At 46.7% G+C, this 26,426-nt stretch overlaps 3 protein-coding genes and 1 non-coding gene across 4 annotated transcripts; 3 read left to right on the plus strand and 1 right to left on the minus strand.

The window, feature by feature from the left end:
- Positions 1 to 8,896: 8,896 nt before the first annotated feature.
- glt8d2 (glycosyltransferase 8 domain containing 2) lies at positions 8,897 to 14,284 on the minus strand. The gene is made up of 10 exons (XM_030113554.1): positions 14,162 to 14,284; positions 11,886 to 11,929; positions 11,004 to 11,096; positions 10,735 to 10,924; positions 10,553 to 10,670; positions 10,390 to 10,474; positions 10,208 to 10,320; positions 9,903 to 10,069; positions 9,442 to 9,554; positions 8,897 to 9,250 (listed from the first exon to the last, which is right to left on the minus strand). The coding sequence occupies exons 2-10, from the start codon at positions 11,902 to 11,904 to the stop codon at positions 9,087 to 9,089; spliced, it is 1,062 nt and encodes a 353-aa protein (XP_029969414.1). The 5' UTR covers positions 11,905 to 11,929; positions 14,162 to 14,284; the 3' UTR covers positions 8,897 to 9,086.
- A 1,241-nt stretch (positions 14,285 to 15,525) lies between these two features.
- On the plus strand, positions 15,526 to 18,682 carry ankrd16 (ankyrin repeat domain 16). The gene is made up of 7 exons (XM_030113434.1): positions 15,526 to 15,995; positions 17,043 to 17,263; positions 17,343 to 17,385; positions 17,460 to 17,568; positions 17,641 to 17,802; positions 18,288 to 18,366; positions 18,437 to 18,682. Exons 1-7 carry the CDS (start codon positions 15,658 to 15,660, stop codon positions 18,589 to 18,591), a joined length of 1,107 nt encoding a protein of 368 aa, XP_029969294.1. The 5' UTR covers positions 15,526 to 15,657; the 3' UTR covers positions 18,592 to 18,682.
- trnay-gua (transfer RNA tyrosine (anticodon GUA)) lies at positions 16,126 to 16,213 on the plus strand. Its single transcript is given in 2 exon segments — positions 16,126 to 16,162; positions 16,178 to 16,213. It is a non-coding gene; the product is annotated as a tRNA-Tyr (tRNA).
- Positions 18,683 to 19,583: 901 nt separating the features above from the next.
- Positions 19,584 to 26,426, plus strand: LOC115404198 (rab GDP dissociation inhibitor beta-like). Its single transcript, XM_030113433.1, has 10 exons — positions 19,584 to 19,628; positions 24,370 to 24,477; positions 24,562 to 24,661; positions 24,735 to 24,869; positions 24,950 to 25,148; positions 25,229 to 25,360; positions 25,433 to 25,532; positions 25,636 to 25,807; positions 25,882 to 26,081; positions 26,164 to 26,426. Exons 1-10 carry the CDS (start codon positions 19,584 to 19,586, stop codon positions 26,314 to 26,316), a joined length of 1,344 nt encoding a protein of 447 aa, XP_029969293.1. The 3' UTR covers positions 26,317 to 26,426.

Raw genomic sequence — 26,426 nt, forward strand, 5'->3', positions numbered from 1 at the left:
TGAAGCCAGATGACACCGATCAACTGGTCAAACTAGAAGCTTGTCTCAAAGACATAAAAACCGGGATGAGTCAGAATTGTCTCCTCCTAAATTCAGATAAAACGGAAGTTTTTTAATTCCACCTAAAACAACTGAGAGAAAAACTATCTAAACAAACACTGGCCATAGATGGTGTTGCTTTAACCTCCAGTAACACTGTGAGGAACCTGGGAGTGACCTTTGACCAGGATAAGTCCTTTAACTCCCACATTAAACAGGTTTGCAGGACCTCCTTCTTTCACCTGCGTAATATTTCTCCCTGGAAGAAGAGGTTCTCTTAGGTGGACAAGAGCCGTGATTAAGGGATCGCATATAGAACATCAATCGCGCCTGATCCATTGATCTAAAGAGACAACCTGGACCCAGTTGGTGCAAGAGGTTCCTTCACCCCGGGCTCCTACCATGAGGAACCGGCTCCCAGTTTTGCTTCACTTCTCTCCTTTCATGCAGTGTTTCATAACTATGTGTCATTGACCATTGTTTCTTTTGTAGTCTATGTACTCTCTTGATCTTGATCCACCTGCTTGAGTGGAGCATTGCTGAGTTGATACAAGAAATGTACCGGTCTGTTCTATTTCTTTCTCTTTCTGTCACCTCACCCCAACCGGAATAGCATGGTGTTCAGTCAGTCCACAGAAAATCTTTACAGTCCCCTGGACTGAAAGCTGATCTTTGACTTCATTGGTTAAAGCTGTGTATAAATTCATTTTCTCATCATGATGGGTTTTTTTGAAGCTAGCTAGCTAGCTAGCGTTATCCTCTTTGTGGATCTCGTGCCTTCCGCCTCTCAATGCGAGCGGCTCATTCCCCCCAGAGGGAAACGTCGACGGCGTCTCCGTCTGGAGTAAAGCAGTCGTGACAGTGCTGGTTGTGAGGGTTCGCCGCCTGCCCCACATCTCCGCGGCCACGCTGTGACCGACAGTAACGGCTCGCTGTAAATTTAGACGTCCCGACGCGTCGCGGATCGGCGGGGTCAGAGGGGTCGCCGCCTCCAGAAACTTTATTACATAACAGAGCGGCTATGACAGAAGGGATAGTCTGGGTGAGGACGCAGGAATGTGTGGAGGAACCCTGAGGTTTGGTACGCAGCCTCCTTTTCCTCTGCGGCGGAAGCTGAATACCCGGAATCCCATGATGCCTCTGGTGTTGGCCGTGAATCAAACAGAAAACAATCAGCAAAGAGCTCATTAAAAGACTAGATCTGAATAGTAACACGAGCTTCATGCAAATAGATTTCCCTTTTGGTTTAACGTGTGATCAACTAAGAATAATACAGCGACAAACAGGATTATTCAAATGGTTATTTTGCAACCATTCGACCCTGTTTACATGATAACGAGCTGCTGGATTGCTTCTGTTTGTTTTCCTGGGTTCACCATGGAGTGGCTGGATGCAGCGAACAACGTGAAATGTGGCGTTGTGGAGTCGGACGTGTCGCTGGAGGAAGGAATGAAAACATTTGAAGGGATTCAAGACAGAAAAGAGATCTCATAATAAAGTCAGTGAATAGAAGCTGTGGGGAGCCAGCTGGTGAAACGTCTACGCCGGTTCACTCCTTTCCTACTTTAGACTGCATGTTAGACGTCATTCTGTTGGCATGGATTCTGTACTAGTCTGAGCCTTTCTATATATGTAAAAAACACAAACAATATGCACACAGTTAATTCTTCCATTACTTTTTCTGTATAATCAGTAAGACGTTTACATGCTAATCCAACATCGGTTTTAACTCTGTGGCAATGTTATGAGTTACAGATGAACTTAGCAGAGGATGCAAAAGACATTGAAAACCTGCAGAGTGAGCATGATTCCCAGTCTCAAATGAACGGCCAGCCGCAGTTTATTTTCTACATCTGAGTCAAACAGCTGAATGTGGGCTCCTCAGTCAGCGAACCCACATTTACTGCCTCTGACAGCAGGATGATGAAGAGCTGCCTTCAATTAATGCACACGTCACCCGACGGAACTGTGTGTGTTTCTGAGGTCGTGGTCATGCTTTACGTGTGTGTGTGTGTGTGTGTGTGTGTGTGTGTCCTGGCAGAAGAAACCAATCTGTGGAAACCTTTGAGTCGGGCACTGAAGACACACAATCTGCCTTCTCAACGCGAAGATAAACGTGACTCCACACACGCACGCACCCGTGTCCACACCCACTGACTCACACACACACACACACACACACACACACACACACACACACACACACACACACACACACGCTCAACCGTTATCTTTCAAACTCCAACACTCAACGAATGTATCACATACAACCAGTTTCTCCTTGTGTTCACACCCACATGCAGTCACACACACACTCACACACACACACTAATCGCCAGCTCCTCCTGCCCCTTCTGCCAGCTGTGAGCAGCATACGTGCAGGCTCTCACATCGCCTGCTCCCAGGCCACAACGTTTTTTCCCACACTGGTCATTAGTAAAAAGACCAGCCTGATCCTCGGCTCTGGTGACGTGGTTAACGCCGTATTATCGGGAAAATGGAAGCTCTTTTCTATTTCAAATAGTTTAAATAATATTACATTAAATCACAAATCAGCCTGCTGTGATCACTTTAAGTAACTTGAACAGTAAAGTCGATGTCTCAGCTCAGTGTTTGATGACCAACACCCAAAGATGTCAAGAAAAATAAAACATTTAATATAATAAACTAAGATAAATTGGGAGGTTACTGTTGTTAATTTGTCACCTGAAGAAATAAGATATGTTAACTTAGTTTTTCCCTTTTTAACAGAAGTGAAGTCATAAGAAATCATTCTGGGCAGGAGAAATACATTTCATCCATTTACCCCCTTGTAGAGTGAAAAAAGTCCAGTTGGATTCTCCATGAATATGTCAGTGTTTCCATTTTGAATATTTCCCTGATTGTTCCATACCAATCATTTAGTGTCGGAGGAGTTAGATTTAAGCATTTCCTTGTGATTGATTTCTTACTTGCTGCTCAGAGTGCCTACAGCAACTTTATAGCCCCCCTTCTTTCCAAATTGAAGACAAAGTCCAAATGCAAATTTGCAAAAAAGTGAAACCAATTCATACCTTTAAAACCTCTTTTAGGACTTTGTGAATTCCAAACCATAAATTATTTAGTACTGGACAATACTGCCCCTTTAGAACCACATTTCCTCCAACATTCCACATTTACCTTTCTGCACTTACCTTGATAGGGAGACCTAAACAAGCGCATTATGTTTTTCCAACAATGTTGTCTCCTTCCAAGGACTTGGTGGATGTCCATTGAAAAATCCAGACCTTTTCCAGTTCTCATCTGAAATAAGTGTGTCTGCTTACTGCTCCCATTTGTTTTCAGTGTGTAAGGTATTTTCGTTTCTTGAATTTAACATGCAGCTATACGGTTCACAGTTTAATTTCCTGTAAATTTCTTTGAACTCCAGTAGAAATCAATTCATGTTGCTTCATTATTATAGAGAGCTGAATATATGTGGAAAACCTGGGTTACTTCTGAATGGATTTGACCCATTTAGCCTCAAAGACCCTTGACTTCATGACCTCTTCATGACCTTCTTTTTTGTCGTCTTAAACTGTCAAATGGCATCAAGAACAGTGACATTGAATAGAATTCCTGCTTCACGCTGCCTGAAGACAAACCAACCAGCTCACCCCATTTGCAGATGATAGAGTGTTGTGCGTGTTGTCAACGTGTCTCAAGCCACATCTGGAGGCCATAAATTCCACACATCTGGGACACTTCAAAGTTGCTCTGGCTACTGAAACACAGTGTGTTTCACTTTCAGATACGTCAGAAGTCTCCTAGAATAAGCTGTCTAAATGTTACAGCTCTTCGACAAACACGGCAGTCGACCATCAAACAGTTTGATACAGCTTTAAAAAAAAGGAGACATCAAACAAAGATCAGCTGTGACACAGTTTGACATTGACTTTTTTTTTTTTAAAGAATAAGTATTCTGCTTTGGAACAGCGGGTTGAACCAACCAGCTGCCGAGTCTTGCTTCATGCCCGTGGTCAGAGGTGGGGGCGGTATTGATCTGCCGTTGCTTCACAAACAGCTACAGTGTGTCTACGCCCGCTTGGTCCAGTGGACAGTTCAAACAGGAGGTTTACAAATGACACAAATTATGGAGGCAGTTATGACGCAAGTCGTATTGATGTTCACAACCCGGAAAAACCTGCATGGCGCGGGGGGGGGGGGGGGGGGGGGGGCGACATCTTCTATATGTCTCTTTCAAATCTGGAAGAGTTCAAATGCAGATGTTTGTCTGTTTGTCCTCGTCTTTGTTTTTCAGGATGTCGAACAACCTTTGCCAAAGAGCCACGTGGAAGGGTCAAACAAGCAACCTGGAGCTGAACTCCGGCGATGACGTGCGTCGGTGCACAACACCGCCTTTGACGCACCAACATCCCGAAAATATGGATTCCAGGGGAGTGATAGCTTCACCTCCCTATCTCTTTGCACGCACACACACATACACACACACACACACACACACACACACACACACACACAGACACACACACACACGATTGCTAATTGGATGCGCAGACAACTTGTACTTTGGCTCGGCTCTTGAAAAACATCATTCCTCACCGTATCAACATCGTTAAGAGAAGCGATCGCCCGACAACAAACGAACATTAGAAGTTTAATTTGTGTGACTCAGATCACCGCAGTGTTTCACTTTTTTCCCAGACGCTCACGTAGCACCGAGCTGTGAAAACGCAGCACCACTGATCAGGGATTACACGAGGCTGAGAAGAAAGCAAAACACGAATAAATCCTGACTTAAGGCCTGGGGCCTGTTCGATGAAGCTGGATTAACATACAGAAGACCCAGACATTCACAATCCTAATTCAACTCTTTCCCAGTCTGGATCAGTGCTCGGCTGTGTGAAAGCGTCTGACCGGAGCAGGTTAGCCGTTGATCGTAAGCTACCATGGTGATTTACCTGGTAAGAAGTGAACCAATGGAAAAGCCAGAAGTTACCCCGATAAGAGAAACTCCATCTTGGCCTTAGGAGGCTTAATCTGTGACATTCAAGAGCAAGAAATTCTCCTGAATCTGGCAGAATTTGGGAGGCCAGCAGGTCAGACTCCCACGGTGTTTCAAAGATAGAAAAGCAAGAGGACATTCCTGGATTATCTCCTCTCTGGTGATGGGTGCAGAGGACGACACCTTACAGTAACGTGTGCTCAGTTTCACTGACGAGTATGAAGTCATGAACTAGCTCTGAACTAAGAACAGCAAACCAGGACATCTGGCAACACTTTCCTGCCATCTCAGATTAGATCTGTTTATCCAGGACTGATTCAGATGTTCTAATCTACAAACCGCAGTGATCGTTACAAAAAGACCTTTGAGAAAACTCTTGTAGCAATGATCCTGTCCTCTAGCTCCTACCAGAAGATCCTCCACTGGATCCATTCAGACCACATTCGACACCAGCATGGTTTCACTTTGGTGATTTAGCCGATGTTCTGATGGTGATTTAGCTGAGATGTTCTCGATATTTTCTTCATCTTCTGGTTTTCGTAGGATAAGGGACACTGGTAATTCATGACGTATCACCAGAAAAGGTGTTTAAATAGTCACCAAAAGCCAGTGGAACACATCGTCCTGTGTCCAAACTCTGTAGCTCATGTCTACAGAAAAGAAAGAAACGTTAACATTAAAATAATCTAGTTTTACTTCATGAAAGTCCTTAACTAGAGTCACACTTGTTGAAATAAGATGACTCTCTGATGTTTCTGATCTTCTGATCACACACTGTGTGAACAGTAATCACCACTGAAATGTCACGGCTGTTTTGAGGACGGACCATGTGGTTTAATCCACAGTGAAACCAGCGCCCAGCTGCCAGGGGTCAACCGGTAGGTCAGCCAGAGCCCCGGCCTCACTCACTGACCTCCAGCCTTTCATCTGGGTGATTGGGGTTCAGTTCCCAGCTCCAACACCCCCCCCCCCCCCCCCCCCTGCTACCACCCACAATCAAGAAAAGTAGGTCAACTACGGTATTTAATCTCCAAAAAGACAGTTTCAGGGTGTTTTTTACCTCATGAGTTCCTCCATCCAGAAAGTGTTGAAATGGCTGAAATAACAGTAACCTGGTGGCTCAGCAGTCCTGATCTGAGGATTGAGGGTTCAAGACTTGATTTGCCCAATGGAGAGGTGTTGTACATCATAATCTGGAAATTATTAAAAAAAACAAAACAAAAAAAAATCAAAAGATCTTCATTAAAATATTGTACAAAATGAAATGATGTAAAAGATGTTTAAGACTGTGCAGAAACAAGTACAGTGAATTAAAAACGCTGTTCCAGGTACACCTGCATTTAAAATACTATTTGAAACATGAAAAAATTTGAATATTTGAAAGTTAAGATCCTCTAATAGCCATGTTTTCAACAGCCCTCGAAGAACTCCTTCCAAAAAAGGTTCTCTGTGTTCAAACGGTTCGTACAGGAACCCTTTAAGAATCAGTTTCTCTTGTCCGCTTGATGAAATTCTCCTCATTTGAATTTATTGTCTGCTTGAGTTGTCCAAGACTTTTCCTCTTACAGACACTTTCTAGAAACTTGGGAATCTTGGGAAGTTCCCAAGATTCCCAAGTTTCTAGAAAGTGTCATTCCCATTGGGAACGGTCTGGCCTTGGTAATGCTGTGGCCATCCATCCATCCATCATCCATCATCCATTCATCCATCCATCCATCCATCCATCCATCATCCATCATCCATCATCCATCCATCCATCCATCCATCCATCCATCCATCATCCATCATCCATCCATCCATCCATCCATCATCCACCTTGGATCAGGAGCCCAAACCTGACTGGAGCAGCAGGCTTCAGATTAAAGTCTATCACACCATCTAGTGGCCATTTTTAATCCTCCTGGTTAAAGCAGTCATGACAGCACTCCATTATTTTGTGCTACAAAACTAGCACATTTTTGCATTTCCGTTACTATTGAATCATTTATTAAAATAATAAAAAAAAAAAACCTTTGAACAAGATTTCTGGGTGTCTTCAGTATACACAAAGGTAAACTCACAAAGGAAACAGCAGGAAAGAAATGGGACAAACAACGATGAATCGGTCAAAAGGGGAAAAAACAAGCACAGTTACATTAAATATCAGGAGTAACGGGCAGGATTAGAGAGACAGACCTTTCTCTGCAGCTCTAATCATTTTAAACTGTAATACAATACAAAACTTCATATTAATTACTTTGCTAGCATTGCTTGAAGGAACCAAACATCCCCAGATGAACAGTATAAATGATCTCTGATCTGAAACACAATAATGCAGAAGACAGTGTCTCTGAAGATGAGTTCAAAGTTTTGTCTGATATATGATCCTTTTTCTCAGGTGAGTGAAATGTATTGATATGCTGATGCTGACCTTTTGAGAACTGTTCATCTAAAAACATTTAGTTTATTTCTTACTGGCAGAGCTGTTAATAGCTGATAGAAAAAAGGAACCAGACAAAGAGAAGGAAAGTGAGTTATACGAACAGTTTCTTATCCAGAAATGCGAAAAGACATGAGAATTTGTTAGTAATTTATTTCTTTTGGCCGATGCAGGTCGGCTCATTTTGTTCTTTCTGTTGTTTCTCTGAACTGCACCACTTCATATTTCTGTGTGCTAAGTTTGAACCTGGTTGATTGTGGATGAATTTTGTCTTGGAACTGATATTTTGCTGTCAGAGTGGCCTTTTTTATTTTTTATTCTCTAAAATCTGCAGCTACAGCTGAAAGGAACGAGGTGGCTTGGTTTTTATAGTTTGTCCTTGTGTTAAACTGACATAATCAGATTCTTTCTTAATCTTTCTGTTCTGACTGACAGAATAAATTTACCACTCAGTTTCCTTTTTGAGTGGTGGGCGGGGCTTAACACAACTCGCCTCTGATTGGCTTATCATTACACCATATTCATCAAACTTCAGATTGGTTAAATCTACCCTGGACACGGGAGGACAACGGGGAAAAATCCAGAGACTGCTGCATCAGTAAGTGTTGGAGGGATGCTGTAACCTGTGGATGCACGTTTTTAGGATTGATGCTGAGTAGAACCCAATGTATGCGTGAATGTGACAGATCATACTCTTTCACTACATTCATCATTTTCCTCTTTTTCATCTTTAATTGCTGCCATTCAAAGGGTGAATAATTTTCTCCTCTGGGGGAAAATATTGGCCAGTCTGATTCTGAGGGAATCCGAGCCTGGAAAGTTGAGCCTGACCAGCTACAGTTCCATTCAGAGGCCTGATAGGCAGCTCTGTTTTGCATTTGTTGGTGCACTAGGAAGTTGTTTGCCAGTTAAATTAGTTAAATTCTAAACAGCTGTTTTGGCTCACATGAAGTGGTGCAGTTTAAATCCATTGCCTTGATCGACACCATGCACCGCTCTGTCACACTGTGTCACACTGTGCACTCTATCGTTGCAGTTGTTGTTGGTGGTGGAGAAAAGTCTGGTCCTCCTGAACTGACTGCAGTGTTAAATACTGATGATCGTGACCTGTAACCTTGTCAGCACAGTTCTGTTTTGTGTCAGTTAATTTCACAATTTGTGTAATTGTCTGTAATATGGTTGGATACAGTGACACTTCCACACCAAGCGATGGTGACAAAAATGAGTTTTTTAGAAACTAAAGTCAGTTTTTTTGGCTTTTCAATGTTCTACATTTGACACTGCCTGTTGGGTGACAAAAGCACTGCAGGACGGAGCTCATCACGCCATCTGGCGGCAGAACGTTGGTATTACACCAGCCTCACTCTGGTTCATGCATGAGTTTCTTTCTCAACATTAAAAACAAGAACTGAGCTAATCCTTACAAACTCAAACCCATACATGTAGTGTGCAAAACCGAGAACTTTATTTTTAATTAGCAGGAAAAGACATTTTTTGAGTCTCGTTCACTTCCTTGAAACATTTATTATTCTACTGTCTGATCTTTATTGCTACGTTCCCTCCTCGCTGCACGCTCCTCAGGGATCCACCAGCTGTGCGGCCATCTCCAGCTCCACAGGAGAAGGTTCGGGAGCTCCTCAGCTCTCAGCTCTTCAGGATGAACCTCCTGGAGGGGTCCGGAACGAACCACCTCTGCCACAGGTCGGCGTGCACCGCCGGGCCCTTCCACGGCTTGAAGGGGCCGTTCCAGTGCAGCAGGCGGGCGTCTTTCAGGAAGCTGTCTGCGTAGCGGGCGTCTGGACTCCAGCCTGCACGCAAAGGACAGGAGAGCTTTCTGAACACTGGCCTGAGGGCAGGACTGGGCAAAACGTGCACTGCAGTTCTCTCTGCCTTTAAAACCGGTTCGTGTTTGTCAGCAAATGTCCACGCGTGGTCCTGATGTTGGTGTTTTCTCGGTTCAGTTTTCCTTGATTGTGCTCAGCTGGGCGTCGGGTCTTACCCAGGTGTCTGACGTGCCACAGGGGGTCCAGCGTGGTGAACCTGCCGTGAAACACGATCAGCATGGGCGGAGTGGCCACGCCTCCCGCCATGGCGCTGCTGTATATGTTCTGCCTGTCGAAGAGGAGGGAGAACCTCAGTCCAGCTGACAGGTGCCTCCATACCAGGTGATACCACACACACTTGATGCAAGATTGAATTACAGTAGAGTGTCCAACACATAAAACAGATGTAACGTTGAGAGACAGCCCCCTCTAGTGGCTGTTTAGAGTATGACAGCAGCAAAGGAGGAAGACCGACGAAGTTACTGTGAGTCGCAAAGTCAAAATTAGAAGTTTTTTGCTGACAGATGAGTTGAAATCAACCTGACTAAACTATATCTGCAACTATTTGCCTTGTATTTTTATCTCTATCTATAACCACACCAGGGTTCAGTGTAGTTTCCCCCTTGCCAAACGCCACCTGAAATTCTCCTCCATCCATTTCTCCAGCTGTTTGGTGATCTTCTGCTTCTTCCACTCCTTCATGTCTGCGACAAACACCCCGGGGTTGAAGGAGCAGTCTCTGGGGTTGATGCCCAAATCCTGGACTTCCCGTTTCCTGAAGTCTAAGAAGCCCATGTAGGTTGTCTGATGAGCTCAGAGAAGAGGACAGCAAAGGTCAAAAGTCAAACAGGAGCCATGCTTTAGTGATTGGCTCTACAAGTATGTGAAGGGAAACATTTGTGGATCACACTGAATTGACTTTTAAAGCCGTGAGAAACGCACCTGCATGCCGATGCTGCGCACCATCTCGTGTGTGATGGGCAGGTCACAGTCTGTGGCGAAGGCGGCGGCGTGTCCTGGTTTCAGTCTCACATTAAATAGGTCTTTGATTTCACCTGAAAACCAAAAGAATCATGAAAAATGGGTCGAAATTTGGTGGATTTCCCCTGAAGAATTTCTCGTACCCTGAACGATGACGTCGTCGTCTAAATAAATCACCCGGTTGTGGTGGATGTCGAGCAGAGGTAGGTAAAAGCGGACGAAGTTGAGCTGCGAATCAGAGCGGGACCGTTGTGAGAAGCGTGGCGGCCGTGTTGCTCAGAGACTCCAACCCTTCGCCAGCCTCACCGGGTGCAGGAGATCGGGCCGAGACGAGTCGGGCTTCACCTTCCCCTTCAGCACCATGGGGTTAAACTCCACCAGCTGGTACAGGATGCCTTTCAGCTTCGTCTTCTCGATGTATCTCCTGAGAACACGGACATGGCGGTGAGACGGGAAGCGGTCCGGACCCGGACCCTGCGGACTCAGACCTCGTCAGCTTGACCGCGTCTCGGAGCGTGACGATGTAGAAGAAAACCCGGGCGTCACTGTTGCTTATGATGCTGTTGATGGTTGCCATGGTTGCGCCCAGTCGCTCCTCCGACGCGCAGATGACGACGGGGACGACGTCGTCCATGTCCTGCGACCTCGGCAGGGAGACGGCGCCGCCTTTCCGGTGATCTGAAAGGAAGACGAGCGTCAGTCTGGACGTCAGCCGAAGCTCCGTCACAAAACGTCTTATTCACAACACCTCCTGTACCTGAGGGCGGGGGTCGGGTGGAGGCTCTGAGCAGGGTGCTGTGCAGGAGGAGGCACACCATGACCACCAGCAGCACCAGGAGAACCCGATTGACTGAAACAGGGAGAGGAGCCGTCACTACTGCTTCACACACTCAGAAATATACACTCACTGATAATAATGAAGCTTTTAAAAAATACAAGACTGTTTTAAAGTGTAGAAATAATTATGTTTCTGTGTTTTCTTTATGCTAATCTAATCCATCAAATGAGCTTTTCTTCAGATCAATAAAGTTTTTTTTCTTCAAGCAGAGCTTAAAATGTGCTGATAATCTTTAGTAATTAAAATAAATCCCCATAAAATCAGCTTGTTCATACGGAGTTTTTCTTGTTTAACAGCAGCTGAGAAACAGATGGAGGGAAAGAAGAGTCAAATACCCATCTGGAATGACTTTAAGAGGCTTCTTATCATGTCTGCCGTCAGGGCCATGTGCCACGCTAACGCTAACGCTATCAGTGTCTTGTATCCACTCACAGATTTAAATGTAAAAACAGCCATTCGCTGATTCAGTGTTGCAGATATTTGGTCAGATGACTGATGTTACATCAGTTAAAGAGATGTTTGAGGTAAAAATCTGCAGATATTAGAAAATCAACAGGTGAAAAAAAAAAAGAAACTAAACAATGCATGGATTCTGGTCCAGACAGCTGTTCACCCAGCGGAGGACTGGATCCCATCAAGAACGGCATCTGGTTACTCCATCACAGCCTCCCCCCACCACACACGCACGCACGCACGCACACACACACATGCACGCCCACGCACACACACACACACACACACACACACACACACACACACACACACACGCGTGCTGAGTGTCATCACTCCAGCGTTACTCACTCTTCCTGAGGAGAGACATGTTTCATAGTGGCTTCTCGTGACATCTGCACACACAAGAGAGAAAAAATGAAATGACACAGGAGAAACACACACACGCACACACACGCACACACACGCACACACGCACACACACACACACACTGTGAGTGTCCGGGCCGTATTTCTATGTAGGCCTGAAGAGAGAAAAGATTTATTCCTGCGGGTTTTCTGATGCCGTTGTGTTTTCCTGAGACGTGGAAGCAGCTGAAGGTTTGTAAATCAAACTGATTGAATATTGATAATGTCACACTTCAAAGTATTTGCATTTCAGCCTCTTCTCCGTTGGTGTCGGCTCTTCTCAGAGGTCACGCCATCAGATCGTCTGTCTGTTACGGTCACTGACGTCCAGTGAGAGCAGACGGTGTGTCTTCGTGTTTTCTGCTCATGTGGGCTCAGATAGTAGCAGCTCCGCTGAATGAAGCAATGTGATCGATCAAGGACAGATGTGAGTTTGGACAAATCTTCACTGTCGTCTATTCAATATTCCTCCGCACGCCAAGTGAAATCACTCATGCAAAAGTGGCCAAAATGACATTATATGTCACAATTTACAGAAAAAAGGTCTATATTTCATTGAGTTTGTTTGATTGATCAGATACCAGTGATGTTTGTGATCTGATACCGATACAGACACAGAAGTAGCTTTTTGATTAATTGTACTTGCGAAAGTAGTTAAAAGTCCTGACTTCACACTGCTCGTCACCGACACTTTTGACTTGAATATATCACAATAATCACATTATTTTCCTCTGACGGAGAGACGTCTGCCAAAGACTCCATCAACTGGCTCCAAGTGACCAATCAAATGAAGCCAGGGTGTTATAGGACGACACGCAAAGACAGTCAAAATCTGTGTGCCTACAAATACATGCACAACATACATCAGGACAGACAGTCACAAGTCACTCAGGTTAATGTATGAATTCATTTCACCTGCCTGAAACAAATCCCAAAAGGTCTTGGTTTTGGTTCATTTTAACGAGCATTATCAGACATTAGGAGTGTGTTTGTTGCGATCACATTAAAAATGGTCCATGCTGGCAGTGATGGCTGCAGCGTCTGGACTGACCAGCACCAAACACACTCAGGCTCCAGGTCTCAGAGACACGTGATCCTGTGTTGTTACTCACAACGCTGCAGCTTAATGGAAGAATCTTGATGCCTTCCAGCCTTTTAAACATTTATATAACTTCCCTAACAGATTAAATCACCAATAAATCCTGGAGCTCTATAAACTCTCACTCTGGATGTTTCTTCTTTTTCGTAGAACTGATAAGCATCAGTGATATAAATCAGAATAAAAGCCCCAGCTCTCTTCATCAAGCTCGCCTGGCGGTCGTCCACCCAAAGCATTTTAAGGATTTGATGGCGTTTTGTTTGTCGCCGTCTCGAGCGGCTCCAGACATGTGCAGCTGGTTATCTTCACATCCAGTCAGTCCAGAGAGGAGGCCGCATGCGGCTCAGACCGGCCCAGCTCGGACAATGCAAGCTGTTTGAGTCAAAGTATCCACAAATCTGATTATTTCATTTAATATGAAGTAAAACAAGCTGTCGACTTGTGTTTGTGTGTGTGTGTGTGTGTGTCTGTGGGTGGGGGTTGGGGGTCTCAGGTCCAAGCCAGGCTGGTTAACTCATCTCACCACAGGGCATTTTATCATTTTAACTAAATCATCGCAGCAGGAGAGATGTGAAGAAACAACTGTAACATGTCACAGATGGGTTCTTCACAGAAAATGAATTTCAAGAGAAAGATGTCCAGATCCCCCACCAGTACCACCTCCCCCCGCCGACCCACCCTCCCACCCACCCTCCATAAATCAAGACAAATTACAGCAATGCTGTAAATTACATCAAACCTCAGAAAACATGAGCCCGCTACATTGGCTTGAACATTTCGCCAGAGTTTTTGCAGAAAAATGGAAAAAGTTGAGTTCTTTTGAAGAGGTGCATGTTTGTATGTGTGTGACAGAACAAAAAGTTCTTTTGTCTGCCATCACAACAAAACTGCAACAAGACACAGGAGAGCACATCTGGAGCTGAGAGCATGCAAGCAGAACACGTACAGGTGAAGAAAACTTCATGATTTCAGTAGATGAGGACTTTAGGCAGATAGTTAGGAGGGGGTGTGTCCCTCCTGCTCATTGTCTCGTGAAGCTGAGAGCAGATTTTAAAAGTGTTCTGCACATTTATCAACATTTTAAAGAGAGGAAGAGACATGAGAGAGGAGAGGTACTCACCAGCAAAAAACACAACACAGATTTATTCCAGATTATCATCCATGTTGTAAAACCTCTGAGGACTGAGACTAACCCTCACCGACAAGCTCACTTTTCTCTTCCTCCTCTCTCCACCCCTCCCCCTCTCTTCCTCCTCTCCCTCCAGATGTGACTCATCTTGTAAACCACCTTTTCACTATTCTCTGTCATTGATATAAAACTGAATTATCTCCATTTGATAATTTCACAGTACATCAGCAGAAGATCTTGTTTTGGCATATTTTATTCTATCGCATTCTTCTCTTTTCTTTAGTTTCCTCAAACACAATCTGTTAAAAAGTCGGAATAAATGATAAAAACCATGAAATATGCAAACTGAGCTCCCGTTTTCATTATTTGTCATCATATTTATGTAAAGCTAAACACTTCACTAAAGAAGGGAAATAAAGAGTTTTGAACAATCAGAACTTTTTGCGTTGCTACAAAACTACATTTCCCAAAATCCTTTGCAGCACTATGGCTCTGCAAGGACAACAAAATCTTACCCTGAAACAAAGTTAGATAGCTTTATCTTTTTGAAAATTACCTCACCATTTACTTTTTTAATTATCTGGATTTCTGAAAGATACATATTTAATTTCAAAGTAATTTTTAATGTCATAATGCTCAAAAAGTCTTAAAATATTTTTTTAAAGTGGATAAAAGGCAGCTTTTAAATGTAAGTACAGACATCCATTACCATGCATCTCATGTCATTTAACTGCTATCTACAGTCACAAATGAAATATGATTGGTGTCTGGTTTTATATTATCACACAGCAACGTTTCAAAGATTCTGTTTATAATTTATTCTGTCAAGTCTCTATTTATTTCATTAATCATTGACCTTGAAAAGGAAGCTTTCTTACTCTTAAAGGGGACTTTTTCTTTTCCACAGTCACAGAAATGACTGCGTTGTACTTGGCACTATATGAATAAAGCTGAATTGAACTGAATGCTGAGTTGTGCTATACGTATTACAATGTGTTAATAATTTAAATGAAAATACATGAAATGAAATGATGATAATATTTACATTAAATGCTTAGTAATGAAATTCAATGTGATGTACTTTATTGTTTTGTTTTAAAAAAAACAACGTTGCTTGAAAACCGACACATTGTTTCCAAGCTGTCAGGAAGCTACTCATTTGCATATATAGGTTAAATGAGATGATGACATCATATAAAATCGATACATTGTTGCAACTCCTCAGTCAGGAGCACTCTAATTGACGTCATCGTCTAATTTGCATAGAATTATGCTTTATGTAGTTTGAACTGAAGTGAACGGAGCTGGAGGACGGAAAGGGAACAGTGAAAGTTATTTGTCGGCCGTCTAATTAGGCTCCACTCCAGAATGAAGAGGTAAACATGTCTCCAGCGTGTCTCCTGAAGTGATTGTTTCTCCTCATCTCCTCCCAGCATGTCTTCCTAACAGATTTCAGTTGTGAAGACCTCGCCTCGCCTGCTGTCAGCATGGACGCAGACGCTTTGAGACAGTTAGCGAAGCTCTGTCAGGAGGGAAACCTGTCGTCTCTGGAGCAGCAGCTGACATCGGGCGGCCCGGAGGCGGTGCACGCTGCCCGGTGTAAACACTACGGCCGCTCCGGGGACACGCTGCTGCACTACGCCTGCAGACACGGACACCGGGACGTGGTGGAGTTCCTCATCCGCACGGTGGGCATGGACGTGGAGGTGTACAACAACGACTACAAGAGGCCGCTGCACGAGGCGGCGTCCATGAGCCGCGGGGAGTGTGTGAGCTACCTGCTGGCGGAGGGAGCCAAGGTGGACAGCCTGAAGAAGGCAGACTGGTGAGCACAAAGCAAAATAAATGAGAAATAATAAGACATAATAAGAAATTGCTGCAATCATAACTCTGAAATAATCCGACAGCGCCCTCTGCCTTTCAAGTCCAACGATCGCCCTGCGTGTCGGTATCTCCCTTCGATAGCTCAGTTGGTAGAGCGGAGGACTGTAGGGCTGAAATGCTGAAATCCTTAGGTCGCTGGTTCGAATCCGGCTCGAAGGAGAGTGACACCTTTTTCTTTTTCTTCCTTTTTTTCCAACAAAATATACTTGATTCAAATGCATAACTTAATTTACTGCAATGACAGGTTTTGTACGTGAAAAAAAATAAATCGAAATATATATTCTTTAAAAACCATTTGCTATTTAACTACCCAAATTGGTTCAACCCTGGTGGAATTTTGTGTTTTTTAAGTCAGTTTTTGCTTTTGAAGTTGGAGTACAAATATTAAACAATAGTAAATATTTTTCCTCATTAAAAAAATTCGAATAGAAATGAAGGATGGCAAATCTGGCTTTCGGAATGGAGCAGGGAGGAAAGATGATATGGCGCTTCTGATTGGCCGTCAAGAAACTTCACAGCGACCGTGATTGGCTGTGAAAAGATGATTCAGCAGATGTGATTGGCTGACGGGATTGGCCTCAGTAATATACCGTTCAAAGCTGAAATCCTGTGGTTTCTGATTCAAATCTGTCTTGAATCAGTCACTTTGTCCGGATTGTTGTACATATTTTTTCCATAAACATAAATATAGATTGAAACCGTTCAGTAAGTGGAGAATCTGATGATTTTTGCAGCAGAGCACTTTGATAAAGATGGGATTTTGTTGAAATTGTATTTATTTGTTTATTAACTTGTTAGGAATTTGTGAAAAGATTTATTAGAATATATACTTTTCAATAATGTAATTCCATAGATAGATAGACAGATAGATAGGTAAATATCTGGATATTCTCCATGATTGCACATTTCAAGGTAAATAACACGGTCATGCCCTGAGCTCATGATCCTCGGCCTGTTGGAATAGATTTGTCCTGCTCTTGCCTCGAAGGACTCCCCTGATGATGGCGTGCACGCGCCGGGACCTGCCAGTGATCCAGGAGCTGCTGCAGCACCGAGCCGACCCCGCGCTGGCCAACAAGGACGGCTGGAACTGCTTCCACGTGGCCTGCAGGGAGGGCGACCCCCTGGTGGTGCGGCACCTGCTGCTGGTCGCTCCGGACGTCTGGAGGACGGAGAGCAAGACGCGCAGGACGCCGCTGCACACGGCAGGTAACGCCCTGCCGGAACACCTCCGGGAAGTCTGGACCAATGGACTGACCGTCCATAACCGTCTGTGTTCTCTATGAAGCGATGCACGGCTGTGAGGAGGTGGTGAGCGTCTTGCTGGAGAGGTGGGTGTCTTGTCCACACACACACGGAGGCATGCAGCTGCCCCAGCATCACTCTCTGTCCCTTCCTCCTCCAGATGTGGCTACAGTCCAGACAGCAGGGACAGCTGTGGAGTCACCCCCTTCATGGACGCCGTCCGGAACGGACACGTCTCATTGGCCAGGCTGCTCTTAGAGAAGCACCAGGTGGAGCGAAACACAAAACACAGCGCTTCAGGCCTGTTTCAGCCCTTTACTGACCCCGTCCGTGTGACGCAGGCTTCCCCCACCGCGGCGGACATTCTGGGCGCTCAGCCGGTGCACCAGGTGGCCGTCACAGGCCAGGAGGAGGCGCTGCGCTTCCTGGTGCAGGAGCTGCATGTAGACGTCAACCAGAGAGCAACAAGTATCCAGCTGGCCGCTCTGCACTACGCTGCAAAGGTCGGACACGTCGCTCCACAGTCCTGAATGTCTCTCTGCTGGCAGACTGATGACTGATGACTGGATGGAGAGATGGTTACTGTATTTTATGTATTATAGGTTGCACATCTGGAAAGAAAAAAAAAATCTCACATGACAATAAAACATAAGAATCGGGTTGCTGTGGAATACACATTTATTTTTCCATGTCCAAATAACTACAAAAAGTGACGCATATAATCTGGAAAACACAGTCGCAGGTATGTTTGTTTCTGGATTTTAGGAAGATCCTCTAAACCGCCTCTGTTGTCGTAGGAACAGACTAAAAGACGGTGACTTCTAATCCACTCTGAAGCTGCAGAAAGGGAGACATTTAAGAGGGATTAAGTTACATCAACAATGTTTACATGTCTGAAGCTTCCTGCTTCCTGTTATAAAATAATGATTGATGTGATTCTTGTGTGACTGCACAGTGGAAGTGTTGACGTGTGAAACCTTGTCTGCAGGAGGGTCACACGTCCATGCTGAACACTCTGCTGGAGCTGGGCGCCGACCTTCACGCCCGAGACAGGAAGGGAAGAACAGGTAAGGATTTCATGTCATCATGATGTCCCCCCCCCCCCCCCCCAGCTGACGGCTCCTGGTCTCCTCTCAGCTCTTCACATGGCGTCCATTGGGCAGCACGCCGAGGCCGTGCGGACGCTGCTGCGGCTCGGCCTGGCAGACTGTGAGGACGCGTCGGGGACGACGGCGCGGCAGCTCGCCGTGAAGCCGCACGTCGTGCGAGTGTTTGAAGAACCGCACTGTTAGCCACAGAAGAGAAGCAGCTGATGATCGATCGGAGGACGATTGGATTGGGTCACAATAAAACTTTGACATCCTGGGTTGTGTCTGCTGAGTGTGAACGTACTGCTAAATTAAACATTAAACAAAGTGAGATTTCACCTTTTGGTCTTTCGTTTCCAGGATGGCCATATCAAACACGAGAAGGTCACCCATTATTTGCTCGAGGGTTTGTTAAACAGGCGTGTCCACCTGGAACTGGTTACACAGACAGTAAAGTGAGATACAGCGAGTGGCCACAGCACACACAGTGCACCTGTTCAGAGAGGAGGATTCACTGAGATCAGACAGTTTACCGGATCTTGACCACATTTTCCTCATGCAGCTGAGTTTTTTTGTTGGCAGTGTTTGGTCCCTTTGTGTCACAGTTACTAAAAAACAAAGCATATGCATTAGTTTGAGACTGCTGTTGGAAATTATTCCTAAAAACATCTGATGTCCACTATAAAACAGGAATATCTTCAATCAAAATCTTGATTAGAGCCACATAACTTTCATTTTAGGACGGCCGTACAATTTCAAGTCCTTGTGGGCCACAAAACTGTAAGCTTCCACCTTTCTGCAGCCTCCTGCCTGTATGAAGATCTGAAAGTGAAAGAGTCAGCCTGTGGCTGGAAGATGGACCTCGTGCTGTTTGTGGTTGATTTTTTGTCTTTTTTCCTCTCAGGTGAACTCAGTTTGGAGATTATTGGTTGTCTTCTGGTCTTTTTTTCATCTCAGGCGAACTCAGTTTGGCACTGTTTGGTTGATTTTGGTGTTTTTTCCTCTCAGGTGAACTCACCTGTCCGTCAGCAAACCCCACTGCCAGGTGATTGACAGGTCATTAAGCCCCGCCCCTCGCACGCCTGATTGACAGATCGTAAGCCCCGCCCCCTCTGCCCCTTCTCCTCTCCGGCCCCGCCGATCTCCATTTTCTTCTTTCCACATATTCAGGAACCGAACAGTGAGGATTTGGCAAAATGAATGAAGAATACGACGTGATCGTCCTGGGCACCGGGCTCACGGTGAGTTACAGACTGTTTCTCACCCCGACGTGCCGCGCGGAGGCCTTTTCCAGCCTGTTATGAGCGGCTGACACTCGGGCTTTCCGGGCCTTAATAAGCAGGCTAACGCTAAGTAGCTAGCTTAAGTGCTAAGTGACATGTAAGTGAACGGGAAGCTAATGGCTATTAGCATTCTGTACAGATTAACTTAAGCAAGTTACGTTCTAACACCGGAGTGGCTTCTGCCATTAATGACTGCAACACAACTGCAGTAGCAACACTGTCGGCTGTTCAGAACTATTGAGTGGATTAAGATGTCTTTTTCCCCCTCCTTTTAGATAAGATTACATCTCGGATGATTAGCCGGCTAACGCTAGCCGACCTACATAACGCTAATAATTAGCCCGCTAACAATCGAGTGAAGGCAGGTCGATTAATCCCTCTGACGGCTTGAACCGGGCTACAACCGGGCTACACCCGGGTTACCCGCTTCATCTCAGCCTGCTCTTGTTGTCCTGTTATTTTACTCTTCAAATAAGAGAAGCTAGACACTAAAACTACAGCCAGCGCCAAGCTGGCTCTAGTGAGTTCCTCCTCCGTGCAAAGAAATTACTTTGAAAATATAAATTCTTCGACATTAACTCTTTTAAATATGTTCTTCTGGTCTAAATAAACTCCAGACTTCCTCCGGGAAGTGGCGGGGCTGCTTTAGTGCTTGTAGGTTGTTCTCCTGTAACTCCAAGCTGAGCTGGTGTAAATGAGAAGTTAGTTTGTTCCAGTCTGTGTGGAGTTTGTTTTAGGATCATTTACCATGTAATGAGCTTTATAGGAAACGGACTTTCTCCTGCAGGCCTTCCTCTGCCTTGACAGAGGCATGACATGAGAGTCCCGTGATGGCTGCAGGCTTCCTGTCCTCCACCGCGTCCATTTACAGGCTGTTCTTTAATCTAGAGAACCTCACAGTAACTTAAACCACGTCTCGGCCTTTCTCCCCTGAGCTCACGCTGCTTCTGGCTGCTGAAGCAGAGTTACAGAGCCGCTGAGGCCCCGAGCAGGCAGGACTGGCCGGCTGAAGGCACCACTTTTGTTGATGTAGCTCACTTTTTCTGGGTGTGGTTCCACCAAGTCCGAGGAACTGAAAGTGTAGCTGCCAGAACGGTGACGGAGCCACAGAACCACTCAGAGCCCTGGTGTGGACTCGTACGAGTCTTACTTCCTCATGCAGACCAGTGATTTCCCTCCGCCTGCACCTCCTTCCTTCCGCTTGAGGCGAGCCTGCACATTCAACAGGCTGCACAGGAGTGCAGCAGTCCTGTGATCTGGTGGGTAAACAACGCTGTCCAGCCCCACTGTGTGCGCTCGTATTAGAGAACACAGTTGGTTTTAATGAATGCAAACTGGCAGTAATTTCCACATATACACACCCTGCTGCCATTGCCTTGTGCTGTCATTTTTAGGTGTCGTCATGTAATTATGTTTCTTCGTCTGGGCCTGCTCTGCGGTGATTATCCAGGTTTTCAGCTGGACTTAGCAATTCTGGGGGATTAATACAAACAGAGGGTGCGGGGTTCCCCCATCTGTGCACCACTCATAGCATGTTACGGCAGTGGCTTGGCGTAAGATGTTAAACTGAACCGTGAGTGCCGCCTGGTTCGCACGGCGGTGCTGGTGCTCCAGAGTAAGCAGCTGTCCAGCCTCCACCCGCGTGGAGACGTCCGCTGTCCCTGCAGGAGGAGTTCAGCCTGCTGAGGTGGCATTTCTCTGTTTGAATCACGTCTTCTCGTGTTTGTAAATGAATATCAGGGCAGATTAAGTGAGAGTAGATGGATCAGTCAAGAGACCTAACCGGAGGCAGTGGGACGCCTGCAGCTGGCAAAATAAAAGCACGTGGCTGGGAGTGAGTTAAAGTGAGGACAGATCAGACATTCATCATACAAACTTATTTTAAAGATGATTTGTTTCAGTAGATAAGGAAACGATGCAGTTAGAAGCCTGAGATCTATGGCTTTCTTTTTTTCCCCATAATAGTGTTTTGTTGTGGTGTTTTTGCACCTGCCTGCAGCTGGAAGTAACGAGGTCTGAAACGGTGTGGGCCTGTAGCTGGAGGAAATCCGGCTGTCTGTCATCAAACCACATCACTGAAGCCAAGCCCCGGTGTCAGCCGTTACGTAGTTCACCGGGTCTAATTCGGCAGCTGCAGCTTCACGTCAGACTCACTCAAATCTTCACACTCGCCTGTTATTTCCTGCTCCTGACGCACGAAGTGTGAGGACGAACGGTTGACCCTCTGCCTGATACATCGACCGAGATCAAGTAGCTTCGGTAGTGGGTGCCACTGGTTTCGTTGGTGATCAGTGAGTTTGAATGAGCAAAAAAAGGATCTCAAAATGAATATCCAGAGACCACGACGACGGAATATTCTGATATGTGGTCCAGCTCGAGTTAACTGTAGAATTTGTCTCGTCTGATTCAGTGGAAAAACGGAATGTTCATTCAAATTAGAAAAAAGTTTATCAAATAACTAAAAACTCTCACTTTTTGCAGCGTCTCTGCCTCCTTTCTCCTGTTACAGTGTACTTCCTTCCCCCCTACTTCCAGTTTATCTGGAGGTTTTTGCACTCTTCTTCCCCAAAACGTCCTGTGAGACTGTGATTTCTGACCCCCTGACCTCGGTTCAGCAGAGGGTCTGTGTTCTAGACTCAGACGACCAATGTGATGCTGATCGACACTAATCGATGTTTTTATGTGACGGATTCCACAGAACCGTCACCCCAGCACTACGCTCTAACCAGTCCTCCAGTTAAATCTGTGTGTTTCTGCTAAACTGGCTCAGAGATTAATACATTCCTCCTCGAGACGTAAACAGCCGCTGCTTAAAGGAGGAAATGGTGTGAAGCAAACAATGGAGTCAGTGAGGAAGGTCAGCGCGCTGCACAGAGTTAGCAAGAGTCCAGTGTGCTAACTATATTAACCAGGCGACTCCTAAAAAGCACGCTTCCTTTCCGTCCAGCTGATTCCAGTCAAGTTTCATAAGCCTGTCACATGCTGTGCGCGCTGAACTTTAATCTGGTGTAAACAGAGGGAAGCGAGGCACCATTACTTAATCTCAGTTTACTGGTTTCTTCCACATTCAGCTCTCTGATTGGCTGAACCGGCCTTCTACAACCCAAACCAGGTCAAGTTGTGACTGATCTGGGGAGTAAATTTCTAAACGAGAGTCGTCAGCTGAGGTCTTGTGATCGGTCCGGACCTGTGTCGGACTTTGCCGCCTCTCCTCTCACATCTTTATGGGTTTTACGTGTTAAAAATTGAGCTTGGGGTTTGTAGAGTTTTTCCCTTCGGTCAGCAGCGTGGCAGCCGCCCAGCTGAGGTGGAGATGGCCGAGCCGCCCCAGGATTACGGTCACCAAGGTGAATTCAGAGCGAGACATCAGAAACGCTGCAAAGATTTATCTGCTGCGTGTCAGCGGCGTTTCAAGATCATAGAGGTGAAACGTTCAGACGGATCCCGTTTCACTGCAGCCCGAGTTATTTTAGGAGCCGTCTGTGGCGTGGGGATGCTCCAGGATGGGGGGAAAGACGCGATATACGAATTCCACTGCACGGATATGGACTGAAGATACAGAACAGGAGCCTCTGCTGCTCATCCTGGACAGATCAGACCTGTCTGAAATATTTATTAAAGCTGTAGCAGTTAGCAGAAGTTCTTTTTAAGAAGACTCTAAATGTTGTGAAGTGTAACCGCTGGCCACCTTATTCACCATCCAGACATCGGCTCAATTATAAAAAGCAGATGTCCAGTCGTCACCTGATGATTTCACATTTCTCGAGTCATAGTTAATCCAGCATGATCCGCATCTTATCGACATTTCCAGGACTTAATGATGGTCGTTATGTGTCTTAAAGCGCTGCCTGTTCTCATTATCAAATGGTTTCCATTAAAGAACAAGTGTTCCGGTGCAGCTGAAGCGGAGACATGTCAACTTGATGGAGTGTGTTGGAGTGTTTGGCAGGTTTCACAGTTTTCACTTCCTGTGTGAAGTGAGAGCAGCACCGCCTGAGAAAACAAGTCGCACAGCATACTGCTGTCAGTCCAGGTGAGGGGAGGGTGGAGCTGACGGACATAAAGGCCGATCGTCACGTTACAGTGCTGTCTGATGCATGGGGCTTGGTGGAGGGTGCAGCTTTTCTTTTAAGCATCATTACATATTTTAAGAGAACCGTGTCTGTGGAGCCGTGAAGCGAGCCTCATGCTGAAGCCGTAGAAGTTCCTTTGAAGTACAAGCAGGCGCACGGCGATATAATCGTATTAGGGAATTCTTTGTAGGAATTCCATGTTCTCTGAAGCACACATGTTCTCCCTCCCCGTTCCCCAGCTTCTTATAGTCTTACACGCTCCATGATCGCTTCGCTCATCCTCCCAGCGGCTCACGGCACGGCCGGATTCTTTCTCCTGACCTCAAGACGAAAATATTCAAATCAGAATTAAATGTCTCTCAGGAAAAGAGCGGGTGTAACGTTCAGGATCTGAGGGAAATGTTTTCTCCAACTGTTCATTTTGTCCCATAATTGCTGCTCCTCGGTGACCTTCTGGTCACTGAAACGGCAGAACGGGCTGCTTTTATTTGATGTTCCGAGCTTTGAAATGACCGAAACGCCATCAGGCGGTCTGAAATGAGCCTGCGTGTGTTTTCTCATCCCGGCCACACTGACAGCGCCGTCTCCTCACTCTTGTTCCCTCCGTGTTCCGTATGTTTCTCCAGGAATGCATTCTGTCCGGCATCATGTCGGTGAAGGGGAAGAAGGTTCTGCACATGGACCGCAACACCTACTACGGAGCTGAGAGCGCCTCCCTCACACCGCTGGAGCAGGTCAGGCGGAGACGAGTCTGAAAGTCCTCCGAGAACAACGAAAAGCCCGCTTCTGTTTACGGCTGGTCGTTTGTCTCCCTGCAGCTCTACAAGCACTTCAACCTCTCCGGAACGCCTCCCGAGTCCCTGGGAAAGGGCCGGGACTGGAACGTGGACCTGATCCCCAAATTCCTCATGGCAAACGGTAAACGTTCCCTCGGTCGAAGCTGTTGGCGAGGTTCTTCCTGAGTGTTTAACCAGACCTCTCCTCGTTTCAGGCCAGCTCGTCCGTATGCTCCTGATCACACAGGTGACCCGCTACCTGGACTTCAAGGTGATCGAGGGCAGCTACGTGTACAAGGGGGGCAAAATCCACAAAGTCCCCTCCACCGAGACCGAGGCCCTGGCGTCCAGTGAGTGGTCCGCCGTGGGTCTGTGGGAGCGCCCCCCCTGGCGCCGGGCTCTGACCGTTTGTCCCGCTCTGCTCCCGAAGGTCTCATGGGGATATTCGAGAAGCGGCGCTTCAAGAAGTTCCTCGTCTACGTCGCCAACTTCGACGTGGACAACCCCAAGACCCTGGAGGGCGTCGACCCCAATAAGACCACCATGAGGGCCATCTACCAGAAGTTCAGCCTGGGCCCAGAGGTCATGGACTTCACCGGACACTCCCTCGCTCTCTACCGCACAGACGAGTCCGTGGGCTTCAGAGGTTTTCTGTCCGTCTCTGTTTTTCAAGACGTGGTGTCAGACCCGGGTGTTTCTCTGCTCTCAGTTACCTGGATCAGCCCTGCCTCGACGCCATCAACAGGATAAAGCTTTACAGCGAGTCGCTGGCCAGATACGGCAAGAGCCCGTACCTGTACCCGCTGTACGGCCTGGGAGAGCTGCCGCAGGGCTTCGCCAGGTACGCCACGCTCCGGCAGCCACTCGCCCCACGTCCGCAGTGTCCCCGCTGAGACTGGTCCCGCTCTTGCAGGCTGAGCGCCATCTACGGCGGCACGTACATGCTGAACAAGCCCATCGAGGAGATCGTGATGGAGAACGGGAAGGTGGTGGGAGTCAAGTCCGAAGGCGAGGTGAGCGCCGTCGTCCTGGTCTGAGTAACTGTACCGTGTTTTCCGGTGGATTCAACTTCCCGCCTCTCCCCCTCCTCCTCCTCCTCCTCCTCCTCCTCCTCAGATCGCCAGGTGTAAGCAGCTGATCTGCGACCCCAGCTACATGATGGACCGCTGCACCAAGGCGGGTCAGGTGATCCGAGTCATCTGCATCCTGAGCCACCCCATCGCCAACACGGGCGACATCAACTCCTGCCAGATCATCATCCCCCAGAACCAGGTCAACAGGAAGCACGGTGAGCGAGCGCAGGAAGTGAGCCGGCGGCGCTCCGGGCTCGGTCTCACGACTCACGCTTCACCTCCTCCTCAGATATCTACGTCTGTATGATCTCCTTCGCCCACAACGTGGCGGCGCAGGGGAAATACATCGCCATCGTCAGCACCACGGTGGAGACCGACTGCCCCGAGAAGGAGATCAAGCCGGCCCTGGACCTGCTGGAGCCCATCGAGCAGAAGTTTGTGAGCGTCGCCGACCAGTACGTCCCCACCGACACGGGCGTGGACAGCCAGGTACGGTCCGGTTCAGACCACCAGACCCGAGGGTCCGGATCCGCGTTCACTGGAGTCTCGCTCCTCCCCCCCCTCCTCCCAGGTCTTCATTTCCCGCACCTACGACGCCACGACCCACTTCGAGACCACCTGCGACGACATCAAGGACATCTACCGCCGGATGACGGGCTCGGACTTTGACTTTGCCGAGATGGAGCGGAAGAAGCAGGACATCTTCGGCGACGCCACGGAGTAGAGGTCCGCCGCCTCCGCAGAGCTCCGGGTCACAGATGTCAACGCCGCCGCCGCCGATGACGAGAGAAAACGAAAAAAAATAGAAAAGAAAAAAAAAAAACCCAAGAGAAA

This window comes from Salarias fasciatus, chromosome 17, assembly GCF_902148845.1.
Source record: "Salarias fasciatus chromosome 17, fSalaFa1.1, whole genome shotgun sequence".
NCBI classification, from domain to species: Eukaryota; Metazoa; Chordata; class Actinopteri; order Blenniiformes; family Blenniidae; genus Salarias; species Salarias fasciatus.